Source organism: Lipotes vexillifer, unplaced genomic scaffold (genome assembly GCF_000442215.2).
Source record: "Lipotes vexillifer unplaced genomic scaffold, Lipotes_vexillifer_v1.1 scaffold1699, whole genome shotgun sequence".
NCBI lineage: Eukaryota > Metazoa > Chordata > Mammalia > Artiodactyla > Lipotidae > Lipotes > Lipotes vexillifer.
In genome coordinates, this window is record NW_006796961.1 from 358,124 (window position 1) to 386,039 (window position 27,916).

At 55.3% G+C, this 27,916-nt stretch overlaps 2 protein-coding genes across 2 annotated transcripts; one reads left to right on the forward strand and one right to left on the reverse strand.

Annotated features, from left to right (window-relative positions):
- The first annotated feature begins 3,393 nt into the window (after positions 1–3,393).
- DDX39A (DExD-box helicase 39A) lies at positions 3,394–11,329 on the forward strand. The gene is made up of 11 exons (XM_007469048.1): positions 3,394–3,489; positions 7,115–7,326; positions 7,460–7,587; positions 8,443–8,535; positions 8,899–9,082; positions 9,769–9,887; positions 10,222–10,353; positions 10,441–10,550; positions 10,654–10,798; positions 10,936–11,083; positions 11,180–11,329. The coding sequence occupies exons 2-11, from the start codon at positions 7,119–7,121 to the stop codon at positions 11,194–11,196; spliced, it is 1,284 nt and encodes a 427-aa protein (XP_007469110.1). The 5' UTR covers positions 3,394–3,489; positions 7,115–7,118; the 3' UTR covers positions 11,197–11,329.
- A 667-nt stretch (positions 11,330–11,996) lies between these two features.
- On the reverse strand, positions 11,997–27,203 carry ADGRE5 (adhesion G protein-coupled receptor E5). Its single transcript, XM_007469049.1, has 20 exons — positions 27,164–27,203; positions 23,680–23,730; positions 23,342–23,461; positions 22,637–22,790; positions 19,144–19,277; positions 18,466–18,612; positions 17,842–17,991; positions 17,707–17,753; positions 17,501–17,578; positions 15,876–16,053; positions 15,685–15,792; positions 15,241–15,464; positions 14,471–14,650; positions 13,456–13,647; positions 12,976–13,202; positions 12,783–12,849; positions 12,557–12,648; positions 12,303–12,471; positions 12,111–12,215; positions 11,997–12,026 (listed from the first exon to the last, which is right to left on the reverse strand). The coding sequence occupies exons 1-20, from the start codon at positions 27,201–27,203 to the stop codon at positions 11,997–11,999; spliced, it is 2,493 nt and encodes an 830-aa protein (XP_007469111.1).
- Positions 27,204–27,916: the final 713 nt, after the last annotated feature.

The window sequence follows — 27,916 nt, forward strand, 5'->3', positions numbered from 1 at the left end:
TCTTGGGTGGTGGAAGTCCTTTAGCAGGCTCTGATCTTTTCTGGATTTAAAGTTTGTGGGTTTTTTCGTTTCTTGTGTTTTTTGTTATTGTTTGTTTGTTTGTTCGTTTTGAAGCATAGAAACCCACCCCCCCTGCCCCGCCCACGGCTGCATGGATGGTGGGTGTGCTGGGCTTTTTTTTTTTTTTCCTGTTTTCCCAGACTTCTTTTTTTTTTTTTTTTTTTTTTCAGACTTCTTTACTGGACTCAACTAACTTCGGTCTCCTCCTCCTCCTGCATCATCTCAGATGATCTAATTACTCCAAGCTCACCTCCCACCTGCTTTCCTGGAGCACCTCCTCTGTCCCTGGGGACTGGTTTTCTCCAGGCTTCCAACTTACCTGGCTTTGGCCTCTATCTCCACCTGTAGAGGTTTCGGCCATGTCTAATGATGAGAGATGGCCTGGGCTTGAATCCCTGCCAGCTATGTGACTTTGGGACTGAGATTAATCCTCTCTGGAGCTCCTGTTAACCACCCGACAATGGATATGGACAATAGATGTGCTAATACACGCACCTCATCTGCTCCAGGTGGTGATTAGTCTGTTCATATATTTAGATTTCTTAGAACAAGGCTGAACAACCAGGACAGGGACTGGGGTGAGGAGGGGAAGCACTTGCCTCAGACACAGAATTTAAGGGGGCACCCCCAAATTCAAGATACACATGTTTTAGCACAATTTTTTTTAATGTGTTTATGTATGTATTTATTTATTTTAGGTTGTTTTGGGTCTTTGTTGCTGCACATGGGCATTCTCTAGTTGCAGCGAGCAGGGGCTACTCTTGGTTGCGGTGCGTGGGCTTCTCATTGCGGTGGCTTCTCTTGCCACGGAGCACAGGCTCCAGGCGTGCGGGCTTCAGTAGTTGTTGTGGCTTGCAGGCTCTAGAGCACAGGCTCAGTAGTTGTGGCACAGGGGCTTATTTGCTCCGCGGTATGTGGGATGTTCCCGGACCAGGGCTCGAACCCATGTCCCTTGCATTGGCAGGCAGATTCTTAACCACTGCGCTACCAGGGAAGTCCTAGCACAATTTTTAAAAAATCAAAATAATGCAGAAAATCCAAAGAAAGACAGGATCAGTAGATCTGATCGTTTCCTTTTGCCTCAGGTGCCAATATGGCTCGGCTTCACGCAGCACTGTTACTGACCCTGTGTTTATTTAAAATGTTGATATTTTGTTCATCATAGATTTTAGATAGATTTTAAAAATTGATTTTATTTTTATTTTTTTAAATTAATTTTGATTTTAAAATAGTTCATTCAAATATAATTTATCTTGATGACTGAGTTTTTTGGGTTCTTTTTGTTTGGTTTGGCATTTGGTGCCCCCCCCCTTTTAAAAAGTTATTTATTTATTTTATTTTTGGCTGCGTTGGGTCTCTGTTGCTGCACGCAGGCTTTCTCTAGTTGCGGCGAGCAGGGGCTACTCTTGGTTGCAACGCATGGGCTTCATATTGCAGTGGCTTCTCTTGCTGCAGAGCACAGGCTCTAGGTGCGGGGGCTTCAGTAGTTGCAGCACATGGGCTTAATTGATCCGTGGCATGTGGGATCTTCCCGGACCAGGGCTTGAACCCGTGTCCCCTGCACTGGCAGGTGGATTCTTAACCACTGTGCCACCCGGGAAGTCCCTGGTGCCCCCTTAAATTTTGCATGCGTTACCCTCATCCTGGCCCTGTTGGGTACACAGGAAGTGCTCTCTAAGTGTTAGGATGTAATTATTATTTGTACATACAATATTTACCTTATATTATGTAAAGCCTCCCTCTGGATTGACTGGTTTCTCTTTATTGGGCTTTTTGGCTGAAGTTACATACCTCTGATGACTTTAGCTCTGAATTTGTCTAGAACATGGACCCTGAGATAGCTTATACTAAATGAAAATGAAATGCTTGAACCTCTTTGGAAAACTGTGGAGGAAGATTTAATTTCGTCAGGGGCTTAGGGAGACTGGACTGCTGGAGCAGGCTTATTGAGTTTGTCCTACTTACTTTCCCTCCTTGTCCCCCGCCCCCCGCCAAATCCCCCAGTCCTAACAGCTGAGAAAAGACTGAGGTATGGGCAAGAACTGGGAGTAATTGGAAGTTTCACAGGGTGCTAGTGAGAGTGTAAAGTGGAACAACCACTCAGGCAAACTGTCAAGATCTACTAAAGCTGAACACCCACATGATCTTCCACCCACTGTTCCAGAGAAGTACATTTGTGTTCACAAAATTACTTGTACAAGCTTTATTAATAATGGCCAAACACTGTGAAAAAAACAAATGTCTATCTATAGGTGAGTGGAGAAACTATACGAGCTATATTGGTATAGCCACACAGTGGAATACTACTCAGGAATGAAAAAGAAGGAATGTTGCTATGTGCAGCGATGTGGAAAATCTCAAAACATTTTGTTGAGCAAAAGAAGCCAGACACAAAAGACAATCTACTGCATGATTCCATTTGCATGAAATTCAAGAACAGACAAAACTATAGTGATAGAAATCCACATACTGGTTGCCTGGTGGGGGCAGGAGGAAAGGGGTGTGGTTAACTTCAGAGGGACACAACAGAACTTTCTGGGGTGACGGAAATGTTCCATATCTTCACCAGGCAATTGTCACTCGGGTATCAATCGTCAATACGCATGGACCCGTTCCTTTTACTATACACTTTAGCTCAACTCAGTAAAGTACTGGGGCGGGGGAGAAAAAGGTTGGGGAAATTTAATACAAGGAAAAGTAAAATTAACAACAACAAAAAAGTTTTATGACGAAAACATCTGGTTTTGGTTTTTTGGCCTGAACCTGCATGGTCACTGGCACAGTGTCTGACCCAGGAAATGACTCTCAGCAAACGGCAATTGTGGCCTAGGACCATTTCTCTCATTCCAGCGCCCTGACGGGCCCCTTTCCCACTGCTGGTGCTAAACGTCCTCTCCACGCTGGAGTCATTCCAACCTCCCAAGCTTTCTCAGAACCCTTTCAGAGCCTCCACTCTGCAGGACCAGGAGTTCGCGGATGGACATCCACTTCGATCACTGAGTTCTGAGCCTAGTGTAGAGGCCATATTTCATAAGGGCGAGACGCGCTCACCCCCGGCCCACATCCAGGCTTCCGTTGCCCGTACCAAATATGGCGGCACACACCGAGGTCACAACCCCGATTACAAGACAGCGCGCGGGCAGACGCCCGCCTCAATCAGCCCACTCGGGCGCCGACTTTTAGGTTGACCAATGAATCCGAGGCATGAGGCTCGCCCTCTTTCCACTCTCCACCAATAGCTTCCAGACGCCTCCCGCAGAATCCAATCATCGCTTCCGCCTCTTTTGAATGAAAAGCGAGCGGTCCAGTGAGCTGAGCCGCAGTCGGACGCACGAGACAGGAAACGCGATAGCTAGTGTCAGGGCGCGCGACCGGTAATAGGAGTCGGTTGGTGCTCCTCGCAGCACGCGGAGGCGAACGAGGAATCAGGTGAGCGGCGGACCCAGGCGCGGGGCCGCGGTGTGGAGACGTCGGACCTGCGGGCGAGCGGGCGATGGGAGACGCCAGGGTTTGAGGGAAGGACGAAGACTGGGCGCGAGACGAGGGGAGGCGGGACGGTTTTGGTGTCCGGCGCGCGCGTTGGCGGCCGTTGGGTCTGGGACGCACGCGCAAGGGGCGGGCCGGCCTTTGGCGCGCTGGGTGTGGAGACCGCTTCTGGCAGAGGCTGTCATGGCCGCCCGCGGGCTGAGCCCGATTCTGGGGGAGGTCTGCCTGTTCGAGGAGCGCCGAGGCGATTCGGGGAGGGCGTCAGGGGGCGACGCCGGGGTGTGGGGCCGCGGTGGGAGAAGCCGGAGCTTATAGACCTGACGGTCTTCTCCGAGTTCGAGAGACTCTCCCCTCCCCCACTGTCGTGTTTAGGGGGTGGATTCGTGGTTCCAGAGATTTCGGGCAAAAATGATGTTCAGTAAGGAACAAACTCTTGGGTAGAAATTCTCTCTGGGGGCACTTCACGGTGAAAGGGTACGCGTGCGAGTCAGAGTTGTTACTTATTCTGGTGTCAGCTTTCAAGTTCATCAGCTCTTGGGTCCTCAGCTGCCTCGGCCACCCTCTCTGGGTGGAACAAACACCGCCAAATCCTTTCCTGATCTAATTTGTTTTGAGCTTTAGATCCTGTCTAGTCACTTGGTCTAGAAAATTTTGTATGTCAAACTTAGTCTGTCCCCAGGTTTGTCTCCCCGTCAAAACAAAAAGACTTTGTTTGAATTCCTAATTTTTTTTTTTTTTTTTTTTAATACACCATCCCAGATTTGAAGCCCAGAGTAGATGACTCTGGCTCTTTTCTGTCTGAGGTTCTCCCAGGGGGTGGTCCCACCCTGTAGGGTGTTCCACCGTCTTTTTCCCTACTTAACAATGCCCCCACTGTAGTTAATTTGGTGTCTGGTTTTCCTTGCTGCTGGTCTCTTACCCCCCTCCATCTTCTCTGGAGTAACTTGTTCTTGGGCACATCCTGATTGAGTCACAACTCAAAAACTTAATCAGCGATTCTTTATTGCTTAGCAAATTAAGTATGAATGCCCTGGGCTTGACCAACTCTTCCAGCTCTGTCTTCTGTCTGTAGTTCAAGCAGCCAGTCCTTCCCATTCCCTGAAAGGGTCTGGTGGTTTCTGGACTGGCCTTTGCTGGCTCCTATTCTCTCTGATGCCTGGGGACTGACTCCTTCCTGTCTTTGCCAGTGTTGGTATCAGATTGCTTCTTTCAAGTATCAGATAAGGATACATGCTTAACTTTAGCGCCTAAACTCTGCTTTGAGGCCCTGATTCTAAATCCATTCATTCAGCCATTGCTGTTGAGTGCTCACACAATGTATGTCAGGCCCTGTACTAGGTGCTGGGCTGACATGACTGGAGGGGGTTCTTTTTTAGTTGGGCCAACGGGAAATGCCTTTTTGAAGCAACAGAGGTCTGAAAGAAGTGGGAGCAGCAAGTGCAAAGGCGCTGAGGCATGTTTGAGGCACGGCAGCAAGGCCAGTGAGTGAGGGTGATGGGGGAGATAAGGTCTGAGTGTAAAGGGAGTCAGGTTGTGTGGGGCTTGGTAGGCTTTGGTGAGGACTGTTTTATTCTGAACACAGCGTGAACCTGTAGAGGGTTTTGAGCAGAGGAGTGACATTTTCTGACTTAGTTTTTATAGGCTCCCTCCAGCTGCTGAGGGGCATGGAAGGGGGAGTCGGGGATGGAAAGCAGGGAGACTGACCAACAAGGAGGCTATTGGCATAATCCAGGCAAGAGATGATGGTGCCCAAATGTGCATCAGCTGACAATGGATAAAATAACTGGTATCGCAGTACAAAGGAATATTATCCAACCCTGAAAAGGAATTATGTACTGATACACGGCTACAATGTAGACGAACCTTGAAAACATGTGAGTGAAAGAAGTCAAACCATCACATGTTGTATAATTCCATTATATGAAATGTCCAAAATAGGCAAATTCATAAGAAGAAAATAGATTAGTGGTTGCCAAAGGGAGTTGGTGGCATAGGATGGTAGCTAAAGGATGTAGTCTTTTTGAGGAAATGTGTGCTAAAGCAGATAGTGGCAGGGATTGCGCATATATGTGACTGTACAAGAAACCATTGAATTGTACCTGTTAATTGGTGCCTTGTATGGCATGTGAATATCTCCATAAAGCTATTCTAATCTAAAAAGAAAGATGGTGGCCTGAGACTGGCAAGGTAGCAGGGGTGAGAAGTGGTCTGATTGACCTGGCGGGATTTGTTGGCTGATAGAACAGGGAGAGAGAGAGAAAAGACAGAACAGTTTAGAGAATGGAATTGCCTTTTTTGAGATGGGGGAAACAGGCCTCAATTTCCAGGGGGAGAGGTGAAAGAGGCAGCTAGGTAACTGAGTATGGAGTCTGTGTCTCCATAGAGACACAGTTTGGGAGGCTGCACAGAGGTGGTTAAAGCGCTGGGGCTGATGGTCACAGAGAATGAGTGGCAGAAGGGCCAGAAATTGGGCCCGGGACCCTCAGCATCCAGCTCAGGAAGAAGAGGGACTGCTTTAGTACTTCCGCCCCCTAGTCTGGAGGCTGGGTTGCAGCAGGGAGGAGGAAGGCAGTATTCTCATGTTCGGGTCCCTTGCAGCCTGCACCCAGTAGGCGCTCTGTATGTATTGGATTAAACGAAGCCAGGCGGTGAGCGTGCTTTGTATTAATTCCATTTACCATCTTAGCTGTATTCTTATTGGCTCTGGGCCCAACGGGAGGTCTTTTCATGAGAGCACTTAATTGTTCCCCTGTGCAGACCACAAATAGCAGGAGTAGCTGGGCCTGGGCAGACACTGCTTCCTCACAAACTCCTGTCTCTCCAGCATCCTGGCAGCCACATATCCAGGTCGGGAGTGGGAAAGGGGGGTGGGGGTGGGGTCCTTGGGGAGTGAAGGGGAGGGGACTCCTTGAAGCTAGCTGGTCTGAGGCCTTGACCTTGATGCTGAGAAGGAGGCATTTGTGCAGAGACCTGGAAGCAGTGCAGCAGTGCGTTCCCAGGGGTGGGGGTGGGCGGCCCGAGCTGGAGTAGGGGCTCGATGAGTATCAGCAGCCAGATAAAGCTGGGGGTGGTTTGAAAGGGGTGGTGTGGAATGAGGTGGGCAGGGGCCGGTGGGGAGGATTGCGAGTGGACAGGAATTGGGGTTTCGCTTAGAGCAGTGGGAAGCCCTTGGAGGTGGAGGGTGTGGGTGCACATGTGGGCGTGGCTGGCAGGGTGCAGGGAGAGGTGAGGTGGCTTGGTGGGGCGTGGTGGAGATGTGGCCACAACAGGCAGAAGCTGGGAGGGGCTGCACACATGGAGTGGTGGGACCTGCTGTTGTTGTCAGTGTTGGGTGTGAGCTAAAGAGGGATCGGAGAACGATGTCCGGTCTTGACTTCAGTGGCTGGGTGGCTTTCTGTGCCAGCTCACAAGAGCTGACACCAGCACCTCGCCCCTCTCGGACCTGTGTCAACAGCCAGCAGCTTCTGTGCAGCCATCTCCCACTTCTCCCATGCTGGGTGGGTTTACCTGCATGCATCAGTCACCTTAGTTGCTTCCCTCAGCCCTTCCCTCCCTCCTCTGTTCTCAGCACCATGGCGGAACAGGATGTGGAAAACGAGCTTCTGGATTATGAGGAAGATGAAGAGCCCCAGGCTCCTCCAGAGAGCGCTCCAACTGCCCCCAAGAAAGATGTCAAGGGTTCCTACGTTTCCATCCACAGCTCTGGCTTCCGGGACTTTCTGCTGAAGCCTGAGCTCCTGAGGGCCATAGTGGACTGTGGCTTCGAGCATCCATCCGAGGGTATGCCTCTCTGGTCCTTCCCGCCGAGGCCCACCTCTGACAGCCTCAGTGTGGTCCCCTCAGCCACCCGGTGAGGGGCCTGCACAGAGGGAACATCTGGTTTCTGATAGCTCACATGCTCTCTCCCCCTCAGTCCAGCACGAGTGTATTCCACAAGCCATCCTGGGCATGGACATCCTGTGCCAGGCCAAGTCAGGGATGGGCAAGACAGCGGTTTTTGTGTTGGCCACCCTGCAGCAGATTGAGCCCGTCAACGGACAGGTGGGTGGGAACCCTCCTTCCTAGGCCCAAGATACCTGAGGCAGCAGGAGTCATGGCTCCTCTTTTTAAAAATCCCTGTTCCTGCATCCTCTTTCTGGACTTTTAAAATTAAACACAGTACTTAGTTGTAACAAAATCGCCCCAAAAACGACAAGCCAAGAGAAAAAACTAGAAAGTGCCCACAATTTGACCATCCAGCAAGATGGCTGCTATTTCCATGTGTGCTTTTCTAGATTGTACACACTTATGAAGGTGGGATTACACTGAACACGGTTTTGTTCCTGTTGTTATTGCTGAGAGGCCGTAGCTGTACTTCTCATGTCATGAACATTGTAGTCCCCTGTTTTGGGGGATAATTGAGGTGTATGCTGGTGTTCATTCTTGACATGCTGGGGCACACATCCTTGGGCTGTGTATGGGTGCGTGAGCCCTTGTTACTGACCTTAGGGTGGATGGTCAAGGAGAGGAGGATTTTGTTCGAGGCCACAGTGTGGTCTCAGTGCTTCGTGTTGTGGGCCAAGAGGCAGGGGCAGCCTTCCCCTTGGTGGTCACAGGCCAGCCCGAGGGCAGGCTCAGGAAGCTGTTGGCATGGGGCGCATCACCAGCTAGGCTGGGTCTAACTCTTACTGAGGCCTCAGTGCAGGACCTGGCGTAGGGAGACACAGCTGAGTAGCTGTGAGAAGACACAGAGAATGAGCACCAGGTGACGGGCTGTGAGAAGATGGAGGCATCTGAACTGGGCCTTCCAATGGCCCAAGGGCTGGGGGCCGCCAACGGATGAGCACCGGCGTGGGCTCTGGCCGGGGGAGGACTTAGGGGACTGTCTTGAGTGTCTCTCCCCGACCGGCCCCACAGGTGACAGTCCTGGTTATGTGCCACACTCGAGAGCTGGCCTTCCAGATCAGCAAGGAGTATGAGCGCTTCTCCAAATACATGCCCAGCGTCAAGGTGAGCCCCCTCAGGCCAGGTTGGGTGCCATGTGGTCCTCTGCAGCCTTGCTGGCCTCGGCTCTAGCCCAGCCAGCATTAACCAAGCTTGGCTGCAGTGGCTGCCTTTGAGGTTTGTGGTGGTTTATGCTCCTTAAAAGCTTGATGAATTATGCGTGGCCCCCGGAGGCCTTTGCCGGTCCCAGCCCTGGGGCTGCTTTTCGGTGAAGCTGGGGCCAGACTCTCAGGCCTCCGCTGTCTCCAGGCACCAGGCCTGGGGTGCGGGGGGGCTGCCGGCGGGCCGTTAGCTGAGTGACCGTAGGCACAGAGTGGGGTGTGGGCTTTCGGCCGCCGGGTGGTTGAAAGCAGCTTTCCGCCTGCATAGGTGTCGGTGTTCTTCGGGGGCCTCTCCATCAAGAAGGATGAGGAGGTGCTGAAGAAGAACTGTCCCCATGTCGTGGTGGGGACGCCGGGCCGGATCCTGGCACTTGTGCGCAACAGGAGCCTCAATCTCAAGAATGTGAAGCACTTCGTGTTGGACGAGTGTGACAAGATGCTGGAGCAGCTGGGTGAGTGTCCTCGCTGGTCTGGGGGCTGTGGAGGCCCTCGCAGCCCCCCCCACTCACACATCAGAGCTAGGCGGGCCCTGACAGGGCAGGCCGGAGGTCTCCCCGAAATGGGATCCCGTGGGTGGCCAGCACTCAGGTCTCCTGTAAGCGATTTCAGGGAGAGTTCTGGTGTTGGCAGAGTGACCTGCTGCTTCTGAGCTTAAGCTCGAGTGCGACCGTGGCACCCCACGTGAGCCGTATCCAGGCATATGTCCACGTTAGCCCTCAGTACCGTGGCCTCGCTGCCTGTTGGGTTAGTTCTAGGCCCCTGCCTGCCCTCAGTGAGCCCTGACAGGGCCGGTGGGAGATGGGGCTTGTGTCCTGGGAGGCGGCTGCAGCTCTCACCCCAGCGGCTGTCTCTGCCTCAGGCTCCCCTCCCTGAAGCGTGGCTCGAGGCGCGCTGGCACGGCTGCTCCGCTCTGGCAGCGTGTAAGTGGATTGCCGCTCCTCCCGCGCCTGTGCTCACCCTGAGTCCGGGCCTTGAGGCACCTGGGACTCTCCCCTCCAGCCAGTCCTCGCTCACACCGCCCTCGTCATGGTGCCAACGGCTCCCTGGCACAGGTTGGGAGGGGCTGGATCTGGTCTCGGGTGGGGGTCGTGGTCTGGCAGGCGCTCACGCCCACCTGTTTCTTGCCCTCCCCACCCAGACATGCGGCGGGACGTGCAGGAGATCTTCCGGCTGACACCCCACGAGAAGCAGTGCATGATGTTCAGCGCCACCCTGAGCAAGGAGATCCGGCCCGTCTGCAGGAAGTTCATGCAAGACGTGAGTAGAGGCCGAGACCTTGGTGCAGTAGCTTTGGCCTCCTAGAGTCCAGGCCCTTGCTGCTCCCCCACTCCCACACTGCCCTCACGGCCCACGAATGCTGGGAGGCCAGCGGAGCTCTCTTCCTCGCTTGTCACACTGGGAGCTGAGAGCTTGGTTTACACTAGAGCCAGACCAGACCTTAGATGCAGCTGCTGAGAGAGGAGTATTTACTGGGGTACAGCAGGCTCTCTGGAAGCATTGCAGCAAAGGAGTCGCTCCTGGAAAGTTCTCGGCAGGCAGGATGCCCAGAAGTAAGCCCTGCCTGCCCCTTCCTCCTCTCCTTCCGGCACAGCCCATGGAGGTGTTTGTGGATGACGAAACCAAGCTCACGCTGCATGGGCTGCAGCAGTACTACGTCAAACTGAAGGACAGTGAGAAGAACCGCAAGCTCTTTGACCTCCTGGATGTGTTGGAGTTTAACCAGGTGATGCTTCCGCACTCCTGTGGCCTGTCCTGGGGCTCTAAGCCTTTGGAAGGGATTCTGGCCTGACTGCCGCCCCCTCCCTCACAGGTGGTGATATTTGTGAAGTCGGTGCAGCGCTGCATGGCCTTGGCCCAGCTCCTCGTGGAGCAGAACTTCCCAGCCATTGCCATCCACAGGGGCATGGCCCAGGAGGAGCGGTGAGTGCGTGCCGCCCTCAGAGCCCCAGGCAGGCCCCTTGGAGGGGAGCGCCGCCCAGGATCCCTGTATCTGATGGCCGCCCCTGTTTCCTCCTGCGCCCAGCCTGTCACGTTATCAGCAGTTTAAGGACTTCCAGCGGCGGATCCTGGTGGCCACCAATCTGTTTGGCCGAGGAATGGACATTGAGCGTGTCAACATTGTCTTCAATTATGACATGCCTGAGGACTCAGACACCTACCTCCACCGCGTGAGTGGCCCCCCAGAGGTGTCCCCTCCCTGGTGCCCCCTTCCCAGGATTGGTGTTGGATGAGGACCTCTCCCTGCTTGTTCTCAGATCCCCAGCTTGTGTCTTGTGGCCTGACCCCTGCTCCTGTCTCCCTGCAGGTGGCCCGTGCGGGTCGCTTTGGTACCAAAGGCCTGGCCATTACTTTCGTGTCTGATGAGAATGATGCCAAAATCCTCAATGATGTCCAGGACCGATTTGAAGTGAATGTGGCAGAGCTTCCAGAAGAAATAGACATCTCCACATACAGTAAGTGGCTCAGACAGGGCTTGGGGGGCCACAGCGGTGGGGCCCTTTCTTCCCCCCGCCCCCTCCTCACTGACCTTCCCTGTATGTGTCCTACAGTTGAGCAGAGCCGGTAACCATGTGCCCGGATGTCCCGGAGCCTCCCTGCTTCCCACATGTTGCTTCAAGTCCTCTTCCTAGGTGACAGTGGGCCTTTCTTTTTACTGTTTAAAAGCTGTAGATTTGTGTAAGAATAAATTTTTATTATGGAAGCCTGGCTCCCACCCTGTCTGTTTCTGTCAGCTCTCGGCACTTCGTGGACACCATGGGCCTGGTCTCCGAGCCCTTAGCCAGGAAGAAATGCCACTTTCTATGTCAACGTGATATTTAATTTTAAGTGTCAACACTGAAAGGTTTATACAGATAAAAAACATTACACAGTATCCACAGCCTTCACATCAGTGAGAACCCTCTGCCCTGGGGGCAGATGGGCCTCTGTACCATGAGCCTTCGGCCCTGCCCTTCTCCCACCCCTGACCTCAGTCTTAGCTTAACCGGTGCTGAGTCCCAGCACCCTGGCCTCTTGTTCTGTAGCAAAGACAGATGAGGGGGGAGGGCCAGGCTGGGCACGGGAGCCCTCGGTCTGTCTGGGCCTTGTGTAGGGGCTGCAGTCCTGGGCCAGCTTTTGCCCCTACCCTGGGTCCTGGCTAGGGTGGAGCTGAGAGGCAGCCAGAAGCAGGCCCAGTAGGTCCGACTCTCCACCCCGGCTGGGTATTCTGGAGTACAGTGCCAGATGGCAGTTGTCACCCTCCGCTCCATGGTGCGTATGGGGACCAAGGCAGGAGGGAGCAGAGCAGTGGGAGAGGAGAGGAGGTCTTCAGCATGTGCAGGAGCTGGGGAGGCCACGGGAGCCGCTGGCCCAGCCAGAACGGCGCCTTCACATGCCAGACTCTGAGGACCTGAGGGCCTGGAGAGAAAGGAGCCCCGTGAGAACTGATCCCAGGCCCAGGTGCCTTATGGCCTGCACCCCGACTCCAGGCTCAGCCCTTACCTGAGCCTGACTCTGGCTGGAGCCAGACCCAGAGATGGATGTGGCGAACTCGGAGTACTTGTTCCTGGTGACCATGCAGGCCCACCTCCGGTACTCCTCCCTCACCTGTGGGGCACAGGGTGCCAGGTCAGGGGAGGAGGGGGCCCCAGGCCTAGGGTCCCAGCCCCACCCGCAGCCCGGCCTGCAGCCCACCTTCTTGTTGAGGAGGCAGTACAGCACAAAGAGGAAGAGGCCCTGCAGGCTGTTGAGGATGCTGAAGGTGTAGCACAGCACCCAGCTATGTTGGTCGAAGAGGAACAGGCCGAAGACCCAGGTGCAGCCCAACACAAAGAGCTGGGCGATGGCGGTGATGGTCAGCACCCTGTGGGGAGGTGGGCAGTTGCCGCGTAAGGTCCTCGCCTCACACACCCACTCCTGCCAGGCCCCCTCCCTGCCCCTGCTCTCACCTGGCCTTCTTTAGTTTCTTTATGTCTGGGTTGATTTCAGAAAACTTCTGAGTGAGCTTCCAGACAGTAATCACGAAGATGACAGCATTGCACTGGGTGGGGAGCACAGAATTCGGATTAGGGGGTGTCCTTGGAACTCACAGGGAGAAAGCCGGTGGAGCCGGCTCAGTGTGGAGCCAAGCACCTCAGGTTTCCACAGGTGTGGGGTGGGGAGTGAGGCAGTTACCAAAACGATGAAGGTCACAGGTCCCAGGAAGCTCCAGAGGAAGCCGTTGGCGTGGTCCAACCAGCAGCTGGGCGAGAAGGGAGGGGTCTGGTCAGCACCCAGTAAGCCCAGAGGCGGGGTCACAGGCGAGCAGGGGCACTGTGTTTGGGTGCAGCCTCCACGCCCTGGCCCTCTCCCACCACCTCGCACTCACTACTGGGGGCGGCCGTAGCCCTGGCTCTTGATGGCCGCCGAGACGGCCACGATGAACAGCGGCACGCCGTAGCCTATCAGGCACAGCCAGCGCTTTCTCAGGCCTTGGCCTTGGAACACGCGCACCACGAGGAAGTAGAGCTCCACGCCCTCGAGGCTCATCCAGCAGAAGGCGGCCAGGAAGCAGTAGTGCAGCATCCCGGCCACCAGGCGGCAGCGCAGCCCAACCTGCGGGGCGGGGGCGGGGCGGGGGCGGGGCGGAGGGACGGAGGGGAGGGCGACGTCAGCGATGGGCGGGCCCGACGCCGGATGGCGGGCGGAGTCAGGGCGAGGCCGTGCGGGCGAATGGGCGGGGCCCTGGGCTTCCCGGGCCCGACCACCGGACCCAGCTGGGAGTGGGCGGGGCTATCCCACTCAGGGCCATCGCAGGTAGGTCTAGCGCTCAGGCAAGAGTGGGGCCTTACACGGGGCGGGGCCTCACCTGGCCGCCTTCGTTCTCGATACCCGCCAGGAAGATGGTAGAGCCCACGAAGAGGCAGATGCAGAGGTGCAGGTGCACCGTGGTGCGCGAGCCCTGGATGGGCCGCACCAGCAGGAAGGTGAGAATGCACAGCAGCAGGCAGACCAGCGATAAAGCCAGTCCCACCTTGGTGATCAGGGCCAGCTTCCAGTCCTGGATGCAGGACGGGGTGGGCGGGACTCGATTAGCGCTCTGAGGCCTTCCTGCCCGCCTTGTGGGCCCCACCACTAACAAGCACCTGGGACCTGGCCTGTAGGACTCTGATCAGGTGGCTCATCTCCCCCCCACCTCCTCTGCCATCAACATCTGAGTAAACGTGCTGTGTCTCATCCTAAATACCACCACCCCCACCCCCATGGGTGCAGCAGGGATCCCTAGTTCTTCCAGATGGGCTTCCCCACTACACACGCAGACAGCTCTCCTGAGAAGGTCCCCAGTGAGGCCTCAATGGCTGCAACCTTCTTTCCCAACACTGATGAGCCCATCTCTCTGACCCTCATCTCTATCTCATCTCTTGCCCCTCCTACACCTGGCCACACCTATGAGCTCCTCAAAACCCACATTTTTGTCCTTCCTGGGCCTTGGGCCTGGACCACCAGCCTCCCCTACTCTGCCTGGCCCATTTCCAGGTATTCACATGGCCCAGCATATCTATGGATCGCTCTGAGGCCACATACAGAAAGCTGTGCTCCCTCAGGAGCTTTTAGGGATATTTAACAACTTGTTAGTGGGTGAGCGGTCAGAGGGGCACGGACTGGAGCAGGGCCTGCAGTGCCAGGCCACTCTGTTTAGTTGCTGGGTCATGTGGAGGTCTGGGGGGTCCCAGGGAAGGGGCTGGGAGGTGTGGTGTAGGGCCACCTGGGCTGTGCAACCATACAGAATCAGGTGGACCGTACCCCCAAGAACAAGGTGCCTGTCTCACCGAAGCCAACCATGCCACCTGTGGGCTTTTGAGGATGGCCCCTGGTCTGCTCACCTCCACATCGTAGTGGGCCATGAGGATGGCAAAGCTGCTCAGGTGATTGCATTGGCAGGTGGTGCTGCCATTTCCGCTGCCCAGTGTCTGGCAGCCCGAGGTGGCCCAGTACCCTCTTCTGTTGCTGTCACTCTTCCAGAAGGCACAGATCAGCTCCTGCCTTGTCCCGGGCATCTCCCACTGTGAGCAGGTATGGGCGGTGGTAGAGGTTAGCCTGGAACCCACTCTTGGGTACTGGGCTTGGGTTGAACCCAAAGAGGGCTGTTTTTCATTTGGCATTTGTCTACTGAGCACCTGCTGTGTGTGTCAGGCCAGGGGATACGGGAGTAAACAGGGCAGACACAAGTCCCTGTCCTTCTGGGGCTGACATACTAGTGGGGGAGACAGACAGAAAATAATAAACCTAATAAATTTTCAATAAGTAAACAAGATAGTGTGCTAGAAGGTGCTGAGTGCAAAAGAAAGAAAGAAAAGAGCAAAGGGGAAAGGTGGGGCGTGATTACAGATTGTAATTTAAAATAAGCAGGTCAGGGAAGGCCTAGAAAAGGAGGTGACATTTGAACAAAGACTGGAGACAGGTAAAGGACTGAGTCATGTGGAGGAAAGTTGTCCCAGGCAGAGGGCACAGCAAGTGCAAAGGCCCTGAGATACCTGTAAGGAAGGAGCAGAGTGGGTGGAGGTGGGGAAACAAAAGCTGCAGAGGGACCACGGTGACCTTGGCCATGGGGTGAGCAGTAGGGCTGAACCCCCCTCCCCACCCAAGGACTCACAGGGTGGGAGAAGGCGAAGGTGACCTTGGAGTTGAGTTTATCTGTGTTCGTGTTGCTTAGAAAGACCAAGTTGACGGCTGAAAGAAGCCTGAGCTGGGCGCCGCGGACAGGACTTTCGTAGATCTCTTTCAGCTCGGTTTGCTTCTCCAAGTCCAGGTCCAAAGAGGCGTTGGCTAGCAATTTCTGCATGTTTGGGCTGGAGAGGATTCCTACCACGGTGGGGCCTGGGGGACAGACACGCTGACTACCTTCTGTGCTGCTTCCTTCTGTGCCCCGTCCTCCCTCCTAAGATGTCTAATTCAGTCTCACCAGTCCACTGTGATGCCTGGAGTCCCTCCCCATGGGTCAGTTTTCAGTTGCTGCATATTCTGAATCTCACCCCTAGGCATATCCCAGCTTCTCCATCACTCTCCCTCAGGTGCCCACTCCGGATCCTGCCATTACCGGACTTCTCGTCTCCAGCTGCCACGGCCCAGTCCAGCAGCATCCGTGCATGGCTCTGGCCCACAGTGATGTTTCCATTCCCCTGCTCCTGGACCATCAGGGACAGCTCTGAGGGGACAGGGGGCAGTGATCAGGGGCTCTGGGTGTATGAGGGGGGCCCGGGGCTGGGGCGGGGCAGGACAGGGTCTCACCTGTGTCCCCAGGAGAATGGTAGATGAAGGAGCCTCCAGACATGGCTTTGGCCAGGGTCCTCAGGATTTGTTCGAGGCCTGAGAACAGGTAGGTGGCTGTGTGGTGCCTGGAAGACAGGTCCAAGGCCTCCAGGTCCCCTGGGGTTTTCAACAGGTCATCCAGTGACATGATGAGGTACTGTGGGTGTTGGGTGACAGCTGCTGGGTCACTGCACCACAGGAGCTGCCTGAAGGACCCTGATCTCACCTCCCCTCACCCCACCCCCACAACTGGGGTACACACTGGAGAACCACCTGGGTTGCCTGGGGGACAGACACAGGGGAATCTTCAAGACACTGCAGTAGCCAGAAGACAAGTAAGGGGGCTGAGTATATGCCTGTGTGCACATATTATAACAACGACAGCGCTTAACATTTATCAGGCACAGGCTTTATGTCAGGCCCTTTTCTAAGTCTGCACTGCCCCAGAACAGTTGCCACGAGCCACAGGTGTCGCTTGAAATATGGCTCCACGTTGGAATGGTAATAGTTTGAATGCAATTTTCACATTAATTTCACTTGTTTACTTTTACTCTTAAATTTATTCTTTACTTTTATATTTTATTTTATTATTTTTTATTTTTATTTTGCGGTACGCGGGCCTCTCACTGTTGTGGCCTCTCCCGTTGCGGAGCACAGGCTCCGGACACGCAGGCTCAGCGGCCATGGCTCACGGGCCCAGCCGCTCCGCGGCATGTGGGATCCTCCCAGACCGGGGCACGAACCCGTGTCCCCTGCATCGGCAGGCAGACTCTCAAACACTGTGCCACCAGGGAAGCCCTACTTTTATATTTTAAAAATGTAGCTACAGGAAAATTTTAAATGACACAAGGGGCTCACATGTTTCTCTCTCTCTCTCTTTTTTTAATATTTATTTATTTATTTTGGCTGCGCGGGGTCTTGGTTGCAGCACATGGGATCTTTGTACGGCATGCGGCATCTTTAGTTGGGGCATGAGGACTCTTACTGGTTGCGGCACGCATGCGGGATCTTGTTCCCCAACCAGGGAACCCAGGCCCCCTGCATTGGGAGTGTGGAGTGTTACTCACTGGACCACCAGCGAAGTTCCTCACATATTTCTCTTTTTAAAAGTTATTATTATTATTTTTTAGGGGCTCAATATTTCTACCAGGCTAAGGACATATGCCAAAACTTACGTATACTGCTTATACTGTGTGCCAGGCACTATTCTTTGAGCCTTACTTCTATTAGTTCATTTAAACCTTTTCACCACCTGTATGAAGCAGGCACCATTTATGAAGTGAGGAGACAGGCCCAGAGAGGGGGAGTCACTTGCCTGAGGTCACACAGCAGGAAGTGGCAGCGGGTAGGTTGGGGTGTATTTGAACCTTGAGGCCTGGCTCCAGAGGTGAAATTCTCAACTGCTTCATTCTACTGCCATTATATCCCTCTCAAATGTGTGTGTGTGTGTGTGTGTGTGTGTTTGTACAATGTATATATATGGTGTGTGTGTATATTGTGCATGCAGACACAGAGGCCCCTGCTTGGGCATCTCCAGTCACACTGAAGCATCCTCCAGCCACCCCACACTGTCCTGTGGTTTCCCCCCCAGGGCCTGCCCTTACCTGGATGGTTTCCTGGGGCAAGGCTGACTTGAAGTCTATGCTCATTTTCTGGACTCTTTCAAAGAAGCCAGAGAGACTCTGGAGAGAGGGAAGAGAAGGGGGGTCAGAGAACCTCATCCTGGATGGGGGAGCTTGGGGAAAATGGGTGGACAGGGTGAGATGGGTGGAGGATTTCCTGTCTCCTGTTCCCTGCTGGGGCCACTCACCTGGCTCTTGATTTCAGGGGGTGCGGTCCAGGTGGGGAAGGAGATCTCTGCAGGGGACAGGACAGCAGTTCATTAGGTGTGAGAGTGTCTGTGCTTGTTGTAGGAGGGGGTCTGGGGTCAGGTCAGGACAGGTACCTTCGCAGGAGATGGTGCCCATTTGCTTATCCTGGAATCCGGGTTTGGGCACCCAGCCTTGGCGGCAGTGACACGTGTATGAACCCACGGTGTTGAGGCAGATGGTGGAGTTGTGACACTGATGCTGCCCGGAGCTGCACTCATCCATATCTGGGGACACGAAGAAGGGGGTCTGACTCTGTCCCAGCCCTGATGAGGCCCCTCTCCTCTCTGTGCCCCTCTTTTACCCATATTAGTGCCCCTTCCCACGCCCGGAGGTGATGCCACCTGGTGACTGCACATCATCGAACGGTGGACGCTGAGGTTATTTATGGGAAGTGTGCAGAGTTCTGACACATAGCAGGTGGGCCCCATACAGATAGGCAGGTTGTGAAAATACTGACGTATCTTCGTCTCAGTTAGTAATTAGCTGCTGCCTGGAGTCCCTGGGAGCTTTTCTCTTGGCACCCCAGCTCCTTCCCCAGGACCCCCAGATGTTTTGACATTTAGCCCCAAAAGAATTAATGCCTGGCACAGCAGGGCTCCCCCAGCATTCTTTCTGTTTGGTTTGTGTGGGTGCCACTGAATATGTGATCAGATGTTTTAAGTGTGGGTCTCCAAGAACATAGCATCTGAGCTCTGAACCTTCGCAGACAGTGTTGTTTGGGCCGCTGGGGGCCCCAGGAATTGGCTTCCAGCCTGAACGGCAGTGGCACTTATAGGTGCCCACGAGGCTGAAGCAGTGGCTGGAGTTGTGGCATGGGTTTCTCCCCGAGGTACATTCATTCACAACTGAGGACAAAGCCAGAGGGTCAGGCGCCCCCCACTTCCACTTCTCACTGTACCTGCTTATCACTGCCCAGCACCAAGGACCCCACTGTGATTGCACGTGCCATCACCTGGTGACCTTCAACTTCACCCTCAAAGCACCTTAAGGTAGCCTCCCTGCAAGATGGGTGTGGCAGGGGCCATGGTCCCCACTTTATAGTAAAACCAGGAGGGAGACTGAGTCATGGGGTCTGGAAGTCCAGCCCTGGACTGAGGTTCCCCTTCTGGGAACAGGAAGTGACAGCTTCCTCTGCTCGAGGGTGACAGATGAGGAAGGGGCGAGGTCTGGGGGATGTTCACGGGGGCAGGGAACTCCACAAGGGAGCCCCAGGCCCAGAAGGCTCTGCTGCCTCCCTGGCCTGTGGTGGGACCTTTCGCGGAGGCGAATCCTTGGGCAGGGCCCCGGCAGGCCCTTGGCGTTGCAGGAACCTGAGGCTCTTCCCCCTCCTCCTGAGGCTCCAGGCCAGCCTCACACTGTCTTCCCAGGGCCTCTACCTGTGCACAGTCTTGGGTCCTCCAGGTTGAGCTCCAAGCCAGGTGGGCACTGGCAGATGTAGCTGCCCTGCGTGTTGATGCAGGTGCTGTGGCCTTTACAGACTTTGGGTTTCTGCTGGCATTCATCCACATCCGCGAGGGGAAGGGGAGGATGATGGATGCCTGCAGCTGTGGACAGCCTTCTGGGCTGGGGGTTGGCCACATTTCCTAGCATAGAAGCATAGGGCCCGCTCTCTCCCCCGGTGAGTGGGTCTTTTCTAATTCACATGGAGGCATCCTATGGGTGAGCATGGTGGTCCAGATGTTCTGTTGTCCAGATGTGGCCAGGAGTGACCCAAGTCCTCCCCTGTCTGCCGGCTCTGGCTCTCTCAGCCTCCCTGGGAAGCTCCCAGCTGTGGTGGGGACATCACAGCTGCTTGTGTCCCAGCCTAAGGATTTGGACAAAGGCCTGGGTGTGCCTTCCTGGGAACCGAGTGCAGGAGAAATGCTGTGTTCCCTGAGCAGGGAGGCCCCATCTTGACTCCCGGTGACGGACTTTGTCCTGACTCCCCCAGAGTAAGTGCTGTCAGCTGAGTTCTCCTTGGATCCTGGTGACCCTGGCGGGACAGCACTCTCCTGTCCACACTAACTCTGAGACTCCAGCTCCATGGAGATGCACCAAGACCCACCCCTGAGCCACGCCCCTCAAGGACGAGGCTTTTGGGCAGTGGCACAGAAAATGAGGGTGATGCCGGAAAGGCCAGGGCCACTTGGACAGTGGGCACCAGGCTGTGCTGGACAGTGGGGCTGATGTCTGGCCAGGCAGCCTTGGGCCTGTGAAGGTGCCTTTTTCTGATTCCCACGAAGGCATCGCCTAGATTGGCAGGAAGTGGTGAGAATCCACATCTGAGCAAGGCCTGCAGTGGGCAATGGCTGGGTGGCTGGATCAGGGAGCAGGTGTCATGCATGAAGGGTGGCAGGTGTTTCTGTCATCTTGGCCCTTGGCCTCTCACCTGGGACGTAGACCTGTGGACCCTGCTGAGTGGGGCTCAGCCTCCATCTTCTGTCCCCACATGGTCTGGGTCATCGTGGGGCCTGAGTTGATCTCTTCAGTGGAGGGTCAGGCCAGGGGCAATGGTCCCTGATGACAACCTCTCCTGTCATCTGGTCCAGATGGGAGCCTCTTTGTTCATCTGATTCTTCCAGTGTGTTGGGGGCTCGATGTCACGCTGCCCACCCCTGGCACAACGTCCTCCCAGGCCCCAGTCATCAGAGCTGCCTCAGGTCCGTGAACTGGAATTACTGGGGAGGGTCAGGGTGGAGCCTTGTGTGGGGAAATAGATGGAAGCTGAGCGGCTGAGAATTGGGGTCAGGGTGCCAGGAGGCATCTTTTCCAGGCAGGTTGCTGAGCCAGGGCAGGGCTGGCCAGGGACGGTGGGCCTGTCCTTGAATCTCCCTCCTCCCGCATTCTGGACAGGGTCCCAGGGTCCACCATGGCCCAGGGGGTCTGAGAGGGCCCCAGAGGGGCAGGTATCCTCCCAGCAGTCACTAACAGCGGCGAAGAGGGCAGATATTGTGCTGGAACACACGGTGCTGTGACCTCATTGAGTATCTTGAATGCCAGCCACTCTTTTGTTTCATGCAAATAAGATGCCAGGTGGCCGGGGGGATGTTCCAAACATCTGGAAGTGACCCTCTGCAAAGGGTTTTGAGCCTTGGGGTTCAGAGAGGGTTGGGAGATGAGGTAGGTGCACAGGACGGCCCTCTGATGCCTGGAGAAAGTGGGATGAGGAACCCAGGGAGCAGCCCGTGTCTCCTGCCCGTAGCAGACTCCACGGCCAGGACATGGGCGGACACATCCTCAGGTGCGACAAAGGTTGGAATGCTGAGGAAAGGGTGCACAGACAGTCCAGCTGAGCCAGTCACAGAGCTAGGTCTTCAGGCAGCAAACTCTGGTCCAAACCAGCAGGCTGCTCTCTCGCAGTCACCCTCCTTGAGGTCCGTAGAGCTCCCTCTCACACCTCACTCTTCTTGTTCATCCGTGTCTCTGCAGGGGCTCACAACAGTGGGTGGGTGGCACCCCCAGCCGAAGCACACTGAGTGGGCTCCATGACCACCATGTACAGTTGTGCAGGTTGCTGACTGCACAAGGGTGTCCAGCCAAGGAGGCAAGTGGGAGAGGAAAACCAGCTCACTCTCCATTCCCTAAACACACAGTATTCACCTTGGAGATGAGGGACATTTTTCCAGTTCACGTGAAGGCCCTGGCCAGGCCACATGTTTCAAGCACAGCATACCCCCACAGAGGCCCCTGTGGACCAGCAACACCTCCACATAGATGCAGGTCCTCTCTTCCCTCCCACCAGGGAGGCTCTGCCGCCCTCCCTCTGCAGGGCAGGAGGGAAGGCGCTGGGACCAAGGTAGCAGAAGGGTGGGCCTGTGGACCCTACTCAGAGTCCTCTGGACCCTGGGTTCAGCCTCTTCCTCACCTCCCACCTTCCCCTCCCCGTCCTCAGTATTCGTGTCTAATCCCCTCTCTGGACCCCTCTCTGGAGTCGTGGCTCCTGTCTGTCCACTGCTAGCCCCATCTGCCCCTTTCCCTGCCTGCCTGCCCCCTCTGGAAAGGGGGCAAAATCTGGTGATGTGTGGAGACCAGGCTCCTCCGGGGTCCCTGGTAAGGGGATGGACTGGGACAGCTGCTCCCGAGCACCCACCGTGGGGCACGAACCACAGGGATGCCCATCCTGGAAAGGGTACATTAAATCATAATCATTATAATTAAAAAACCCAACAGCCGTCACTGTTTTGTGTTTTGTGATCTCCTATACCTTCCTGGCAATTCTATGAGGTAATTGGTCACCCCCTTTTTACAGATGGGTAAACCGAGGCACAGAGAGGTGAAGTAACTTGTCCAAAATCACACAGTTAATAAAAGGCAAAGCTCCTTTTGTTTTTATCTGTAAAAGATAGAGACTCTAAAAAAAACAAAACAGGGCTTCCCTGGTGGCGCAGTGGTTGAGAGTCCGCCTGCCAATGCAGGGGACACGGGTTTGTGCCCCGGTCCGGGAAGATACCACATGCCGCGGAGCGGCTGGGCCCGTGAGCCATGGCTGCTGAGCCTGCGCGTCCGGAGCCTGTGCTCCGCAACAGGAGAGGCCACAGCAGTGAGAGGCCTGCGTACCGCAAAAAAAACACACACACACACAAAAACCCCATACACTCACAATAGTATTATCACATCTCACATGTTAACAGTGATTTCTGAATAAGTATCCTGGCCAGTGTCACACACACAGCTACCAGGTGGCAAAGCCAGGATTTGGGTCCCTGGCTCATGCCGCCCTGCCTCTCTGTGCAGGTGGGAAAGGCACAGGTACATCTGTCCCAACTCAGACCTGGGTGCTACACCTGTAACCAAAGCCCTGACCCCTGGATGCTACAGGAATGACTCAGTATTTGGGTGACCCCAAACCTCATGGATGGAGAAGTGGAAGATGCAGGGTCATTCTTACCTCGACACGTGTTCTCACTCTCATTCTTGAACATTGTTGCCCCAGAAATAAGCTCATATCCTGGGCTGCACGTGCAGTGATAGCCCCCTTCCGTGTTCTGGCAGTCTGCTAATTTTCCACAGGACACTGTCAAGGGTGGTCCGCACTCGTTGATGTCTGGAACACAGCAGGGCAAAGGGTCACCTCCCAAAGGCGTGACTTTGGTCAGGGCAGAGATCCCCATCCCCTACCTGGCTCCCCAGCACTGGTCCTGATGGCTAATCAGCGTCTTTTTAGAAAGAATTAGACTCTCAGGCAATACTGCTGAGGCTGGGCTGCGGCTGGAGTAAGACATTCCTAAAGCTTGTACGATCAGCTCTGCTCTTCTTGGCCCTCTGGCTGTGGCACCCCAGATTGGGACACAGTGGGAAGTGCTGAAGTGTGGGGTGGGGAAGCTCTGCATCCCCCTCCTCAGTCCTGAAAGGGCAAACTGAGGCACAGACTCCAGACTCCTGGAGACCCAGCTCCTCTCTTTCCAGGAGTCCATGTTTATTCATGTCTCATCTCTCCACCTGTCTCATAGCTTTTCCTTTCTCTTTTTTCTGTCCTTGATGATGGTCCTGAGGAGAAAGGCTGAAGCCCCCAACCAACACCCATGTCCCCCCACGGGCATTGGACTGTACCGCACAATCTCTGCATGTCCCTCCATCACCCCCAAGCCTCTGTACCATCACAGCTGTCCAAGATGTTGGTGAAGATCTCCCCAGATAAAGAACTGAATCCCGGAGTGCAGCGGCAGGCGGTGCCATTGACACATGAGGAGTTTTCAGGGCACTGCAGAGCACAGGCTGTGGGGATGGAGACCTTGGTCAGAACGTGAGGGTTGAGTCAGGGGCTGGGGAGCGGGGCAGGATCATCTCCATAAGAAGGGGTGTTGGGGAGGCATGACCCTGGCCTTCCCCCTGCAATGGGCCTCTCTCCTGTTTGGGCTTAGGGGGGTGGGTGAGGGTCTAGGGCCCCTTCCCCAGGCTCCGGCTGTGGACTGAGTTGCTCCCAGCAGACTCACCCATGGTGTTCTGGGACCCAGCTTCCGACAGAGTCAGCAAGACACACAGCACTGGAACAGAGAAGGGGAGGGTCAAGGGGGTCACCAGAGCAGGGAAGGGCAGATACAATGCTAAGAGAGAAGCAGCTGTGGAAAGGGGGCTGTTGGCCCCTCCCAGGCTTGGGCTCTGTCCGTTGCTCAAGGAGAGAGTGAGTACTTGGCACCTCCCAGAGACTGGACACCCATGGCCAGAGGCTGTGCCACCTGTCACCTGGAGGTGGGTTTCAGAAACTGAGGGATGGAGAAGGGGCCCAAGCACTGAGGGGGTCCTGGCTCCCGTGGACCTGTGGGCTCTGTGGGCAACAGTTCAGTAAACAGACTGGAGCCTGGCAGCCGCAGTTCAAATTCTGGACTGTGGTCAGGTTACCTCATCTCTCAGAGCCTCAGCTTCCCCTTCTGTAGAATGGGGATGGTGACGGGACCCATTTCCTAGAGTAGTGTGAGAAGTAAGCCTGCGAATATCACCTGGTGTGTCAAAGTGTTTACTGTCATCAACGTTTCTTTTCTTTTTGAAAAAAAATTATATGGGATTATAGTTGATTTACAATGTTGTTAATTTCAGGTGTACAGCAAAGTGATTCAGTTACACATATACATATATCCATTCTTTTTTTTTTTTTTTTTTTGGCCGCACCGCGAAGAACGTGGAATCTTAGTTCCCCGACCAGGGATCGAACCCATGTCCCCTGAAGTGGAAGCTCAGAATCTTAACCACTGGACCGCCCGGGGAAGTCCCACATGTATTCATTCTTTTTCAGATTCTTTTCTCATAGAGGTTATCACAGAATATTGAGTAGAGTTCCCCGTGCAACGTTTCTCTGTGTAAGAATGAGGGGGTTGGAGGAAAAGGACTGGGTGTTTTCTCAGATCCTCCCCACCCCCGAATCTAAGATCCTCCAGCCCACACACCCGTCCTTGGGGACACAGGTGCATGCACATCACGCCCACAACATCTGTCAGCCCTGATGGCTGTCTTGAGACCCAGTGGTGACATTTCACCCCAGCCTCCCCTGTGCACAGGAAGATGCTGTGGGCTCACGTTGGGGGTGGTGCTGGACGAGCACCTCCTCCCCGGCTGTACCTGCTGCTCAAGGGCACCCCACTCTCGGAGTCTCCTCAAGTCATCAGGGGCTTTAGAGATGGGGATCTCCTCACGGTTCACCAGAGACAGACAGACAAGAAGACAGAGATGGAGAGAAAACAGAGATGAGAGAGAGGGAGAAAGAAACAGAGACAGAGAGATGAGGAGAGACAGGGAGAGAAACAGAAGTTAAGACAGTGATAGAGAGGGACACAGAAACAGGACACTCAGAGAGAGACAGAAATGGCAGAGATTGGACAGAGAGACACAGATATGGCGATTGAGAGCAAGATAGAGAAAAACAATTAGAAAGCGGGTGGGATGGAAACAGAGGGAAAGGGAGTGAGGGGGTGAGGGCAGCTCAGCAACAGGTGGAAGCATGGGGAGGGCTTGGGGGAGGCGTCCAGTCCCTGCCCACATGGGAATGCCAGGGAGGCAGCGCAGACCCCAACAATCCAGGGAGACCCAAAAGGGGCAGTGGGCAGAGGGATGGGGGCCAGGAGGAAGGGCAGGCATGAGTCACTTCCTGGGCCAAGGGAACAGATGACTCATAGCTCTCTGCCTTTGGAGGGAGCTCCCAGGGGAATTCTGGGGTCCATCATCATGCGCAAAGCTTGCGGGGCTGTCAAGGGTGCAGGCTGGAGGGTCCCCTGACCACTCAGCCCCTAGGCCCAAACTTGATACCCCTCAGGCTGGCGGTGGGCAAGAGTCCCTCCCAGAAGCACTCCCAGCCAGGGTAAACTGAGGCTGGAATGTCCTTCCCCTCCCTCGTGTGAGGATTTCTCTCGTCCTCCTCTCCGGTCACCGGGCTTGGCTAGTTTACCCCTTGGCTGGGGCTCAGTTCCTCTTTGCATGACACACCACAAAATGGCCTTCCCTGGTAGGATGGGACCTGGGCTGATTTGTCCCTAGCTCCCAAAGTCCCCAGTAGCAACTTTCACGTTCACAACTGCCCTGTTTGTGTCCTTTCTGCAGATGGACAGACTGAGGCTTAGAGCCCAGAAAAAGATTCAGGAAGAATCTGGTGAACAGAGAAGCTTGGAAAAGGTGGAATTGATGGGCTCAAGGTCCCCAGATGCTGCAGGGGGATGGGACGGTTGTTTTGTGCCCTGTGACCTCTGCCTAGGCTGGGCACTGCTGCCCCACCACGGAGGCTCTTGGGCCAGGACTTCTCCATCTGGGTCCTTGGAAGTCGCCCAAACAGGAGCTGGGAGTGGATCGGCTGGTCATCTGCTCCCAGCCCCATCTGGTTTGCATTCCCCCCTCCGAGCCCTGAGGCGTAAGATTCCTGGGGTGGGGATGGGGCAGTCATCCTCTCCTTGATCCTCCTGCTAAGGACCCCCCAGTCTACCCCCCAGACCAGCCAGTGAAATAATAATAAATACCGTTTACTTAATTCTGTGAACCAGGAATAGTTTGCATACGAACTCAGTTAACCTTTAACACAGCCCTATAAAGTGAAGACCAGTCTTACCACATTTTACAGATGTGGAAAGTGAGACTCAGGGGCTGTGAGATCTGGCTCCGCTGACACACCACCCCCCATCAGATGTGCCCCACACAGATTCCAGTTTCTTGCTTCCCAGTCTGGGAGCCACTGGGCTCACACCTGCCATCCCAGGCCAGCACGGGGAAGCCCGTCCCTGTGGCCTGGGGAAGCTCTGGTTGGTACCCCAAATGCCATTTCTTCATTCTCTTTGTTGCTTGGTTGCTCTGGCAACCAGCTGCCCACGATAACCGGTAGAGCCACCCTGGGTGGGGCGGGAAGGGAGGCCCTGGGGAAGTCGCAGCAAAAGTCAAGTTCAAACCGTCCACTGGCAAAGTTCTTTCCACCCACAGCTGAGTCCAAGCTGGGCCCAGGGGAGCCAGAATGAGGGTCTCTGGGGCTGCCCCTTGCCACTGAGACAGTGGGGGACAGGTTGGGGGTACCCCCTCAATGGAGAGGTCCCACCCCAACCCCCCAGCCCTCCAGCCCCGCAGCGCTCCCCTATGCCCGGCTGTCTTCAGGAGTCCCAGCACTCGCTTTTTGACCCCTCTCCTTCCCCAAACCTGTTTCCCCGCTTTGGGAGCAGCCCCCAGAGTGGCTCCAGTAGAGAGCTCAGAGATTTCTCTGGGAGAGGGGGCAGGCTCTTAGAGCACCCTGAGGGATCCTGCCACGGCTTGGGGGTGCTGGGCACTACCAGCCCCTCTCCCCATGTGCCCTCAGCCCCTGCCTGACCATGTGGCTTCCTCCGGTCCTGGCCCCAGAGCTGCCAACCGCACTTTGCGTTTCTCCCCAGGGAAGAGGGGGCCGGAGCACCACATGGTGCCGTCAGGGACTCCCTTGCTGCCTGCCCCCACCCCACGGGGCCCCAAAATTCTCACCGTGAAAGATGAACAAGGCAACGCTGCGGGGGCCTCCCATGGTCTAAGCTGCCCGCAGGGGAAGCAGAAGACAGGGCAGGGCTTCTCTGTGTCTTCAGGCTGGGCAGCTGTGCAGGCTTCCCCAAGGCCCGCCAGCCCTTTATAAAGGCGGGGGCAGCCACTGGCCCAGGGCCCTCCCTGGAGCTGGCGGGGCAGCTGAAAGCCAACAGGAAAGTGCAGTGAAAACACAGACCCAGGGGCGCTGTATGTTGTGCGCGCGCGCGTGTACACACACACACACACACACACACACACACACACACACACACTCAAACGTGGCATAGAGGCACAACCTGCCCGTTGAGTGTCTGAACTCTCTGGCCCCTGTGAACTCGGGTTGGCTGATCCCAGGGGCAAGGAGGAAGTCTTGCCTTGTCTGGCATTGAGGTTGGGGAGGAGCCACGTCAGAAATAATAGCTCAGGGCACCCATGTTGGGGGACCACCCTGTGCTCGCTGCCTCGTCGTGCTGAGTCTCCAGGGCCAGCCTCTGAGCTAACAGGACCTTCCTCCTCTGTTTTCCAGATGAAGAAACTGAGGCACAGAGAGGCCAGAGTCCAAAGAAGAGCTGGGGGAGGGGCACAAAGGGGCCCTCATGGATGCCAGGCTGATGCCAAGAAGAGAAACTGTGGGATCTCAGGGCCACCATGCTCCTGGAGCTGGCCTTTCTGGGTCAGCGTTTCACCTGGTAGGAAACTTATATTTGGGGCATTCCT

Excerpts from the sequence above, each read along its gene's own strand:
- DDX39A (XM_007469048.1), top strand. The coding sequence starts at position 7,119 with ATGGCGGAACAGGATGTGGAAAACGAGCTTCTGGATTATGAGGAAGAT. Across the intron at positions 7,588-8,442 it reads TTGAGCCCGTCAACGGACAG|GTGACAGTCCTGGTTATGTG; the intron begins GTGGGTGGGAAC and ends CCGGCCCCACAG. Across the intron at positions 10,799-10,935 it reads CAGACACCTACCTCCACCGC|GTGGCCCGTGCGGGTCGCTT; the intron begins GTGAGTGGCCCC and ends GTCTCCCTGCAG.
- ADGRE5 (XM_007469049.1), bottom strand. The coding sequence starts at position 27,203 with ATGGGAGGCCCCCGCAGCGTTGCCTTGTTCATCTTTCACG. Across the intron at positions 13,648-14,470 it reads TGGCCCACTACGATGTGGAG|GACTGGAAGCTGGCCCTGAT; the intron begins GTGAGCAGACCA and ends TCCTGCATCCAG. Across the intron at positions 12,027-12,110 it reads CCAGCCAGAGTCAGGCTCAG|GCCCTCAGGTCCTCAGAGTC; the intron begins GTAAGGGCTGAG and ends CTTTCTCTCCAG.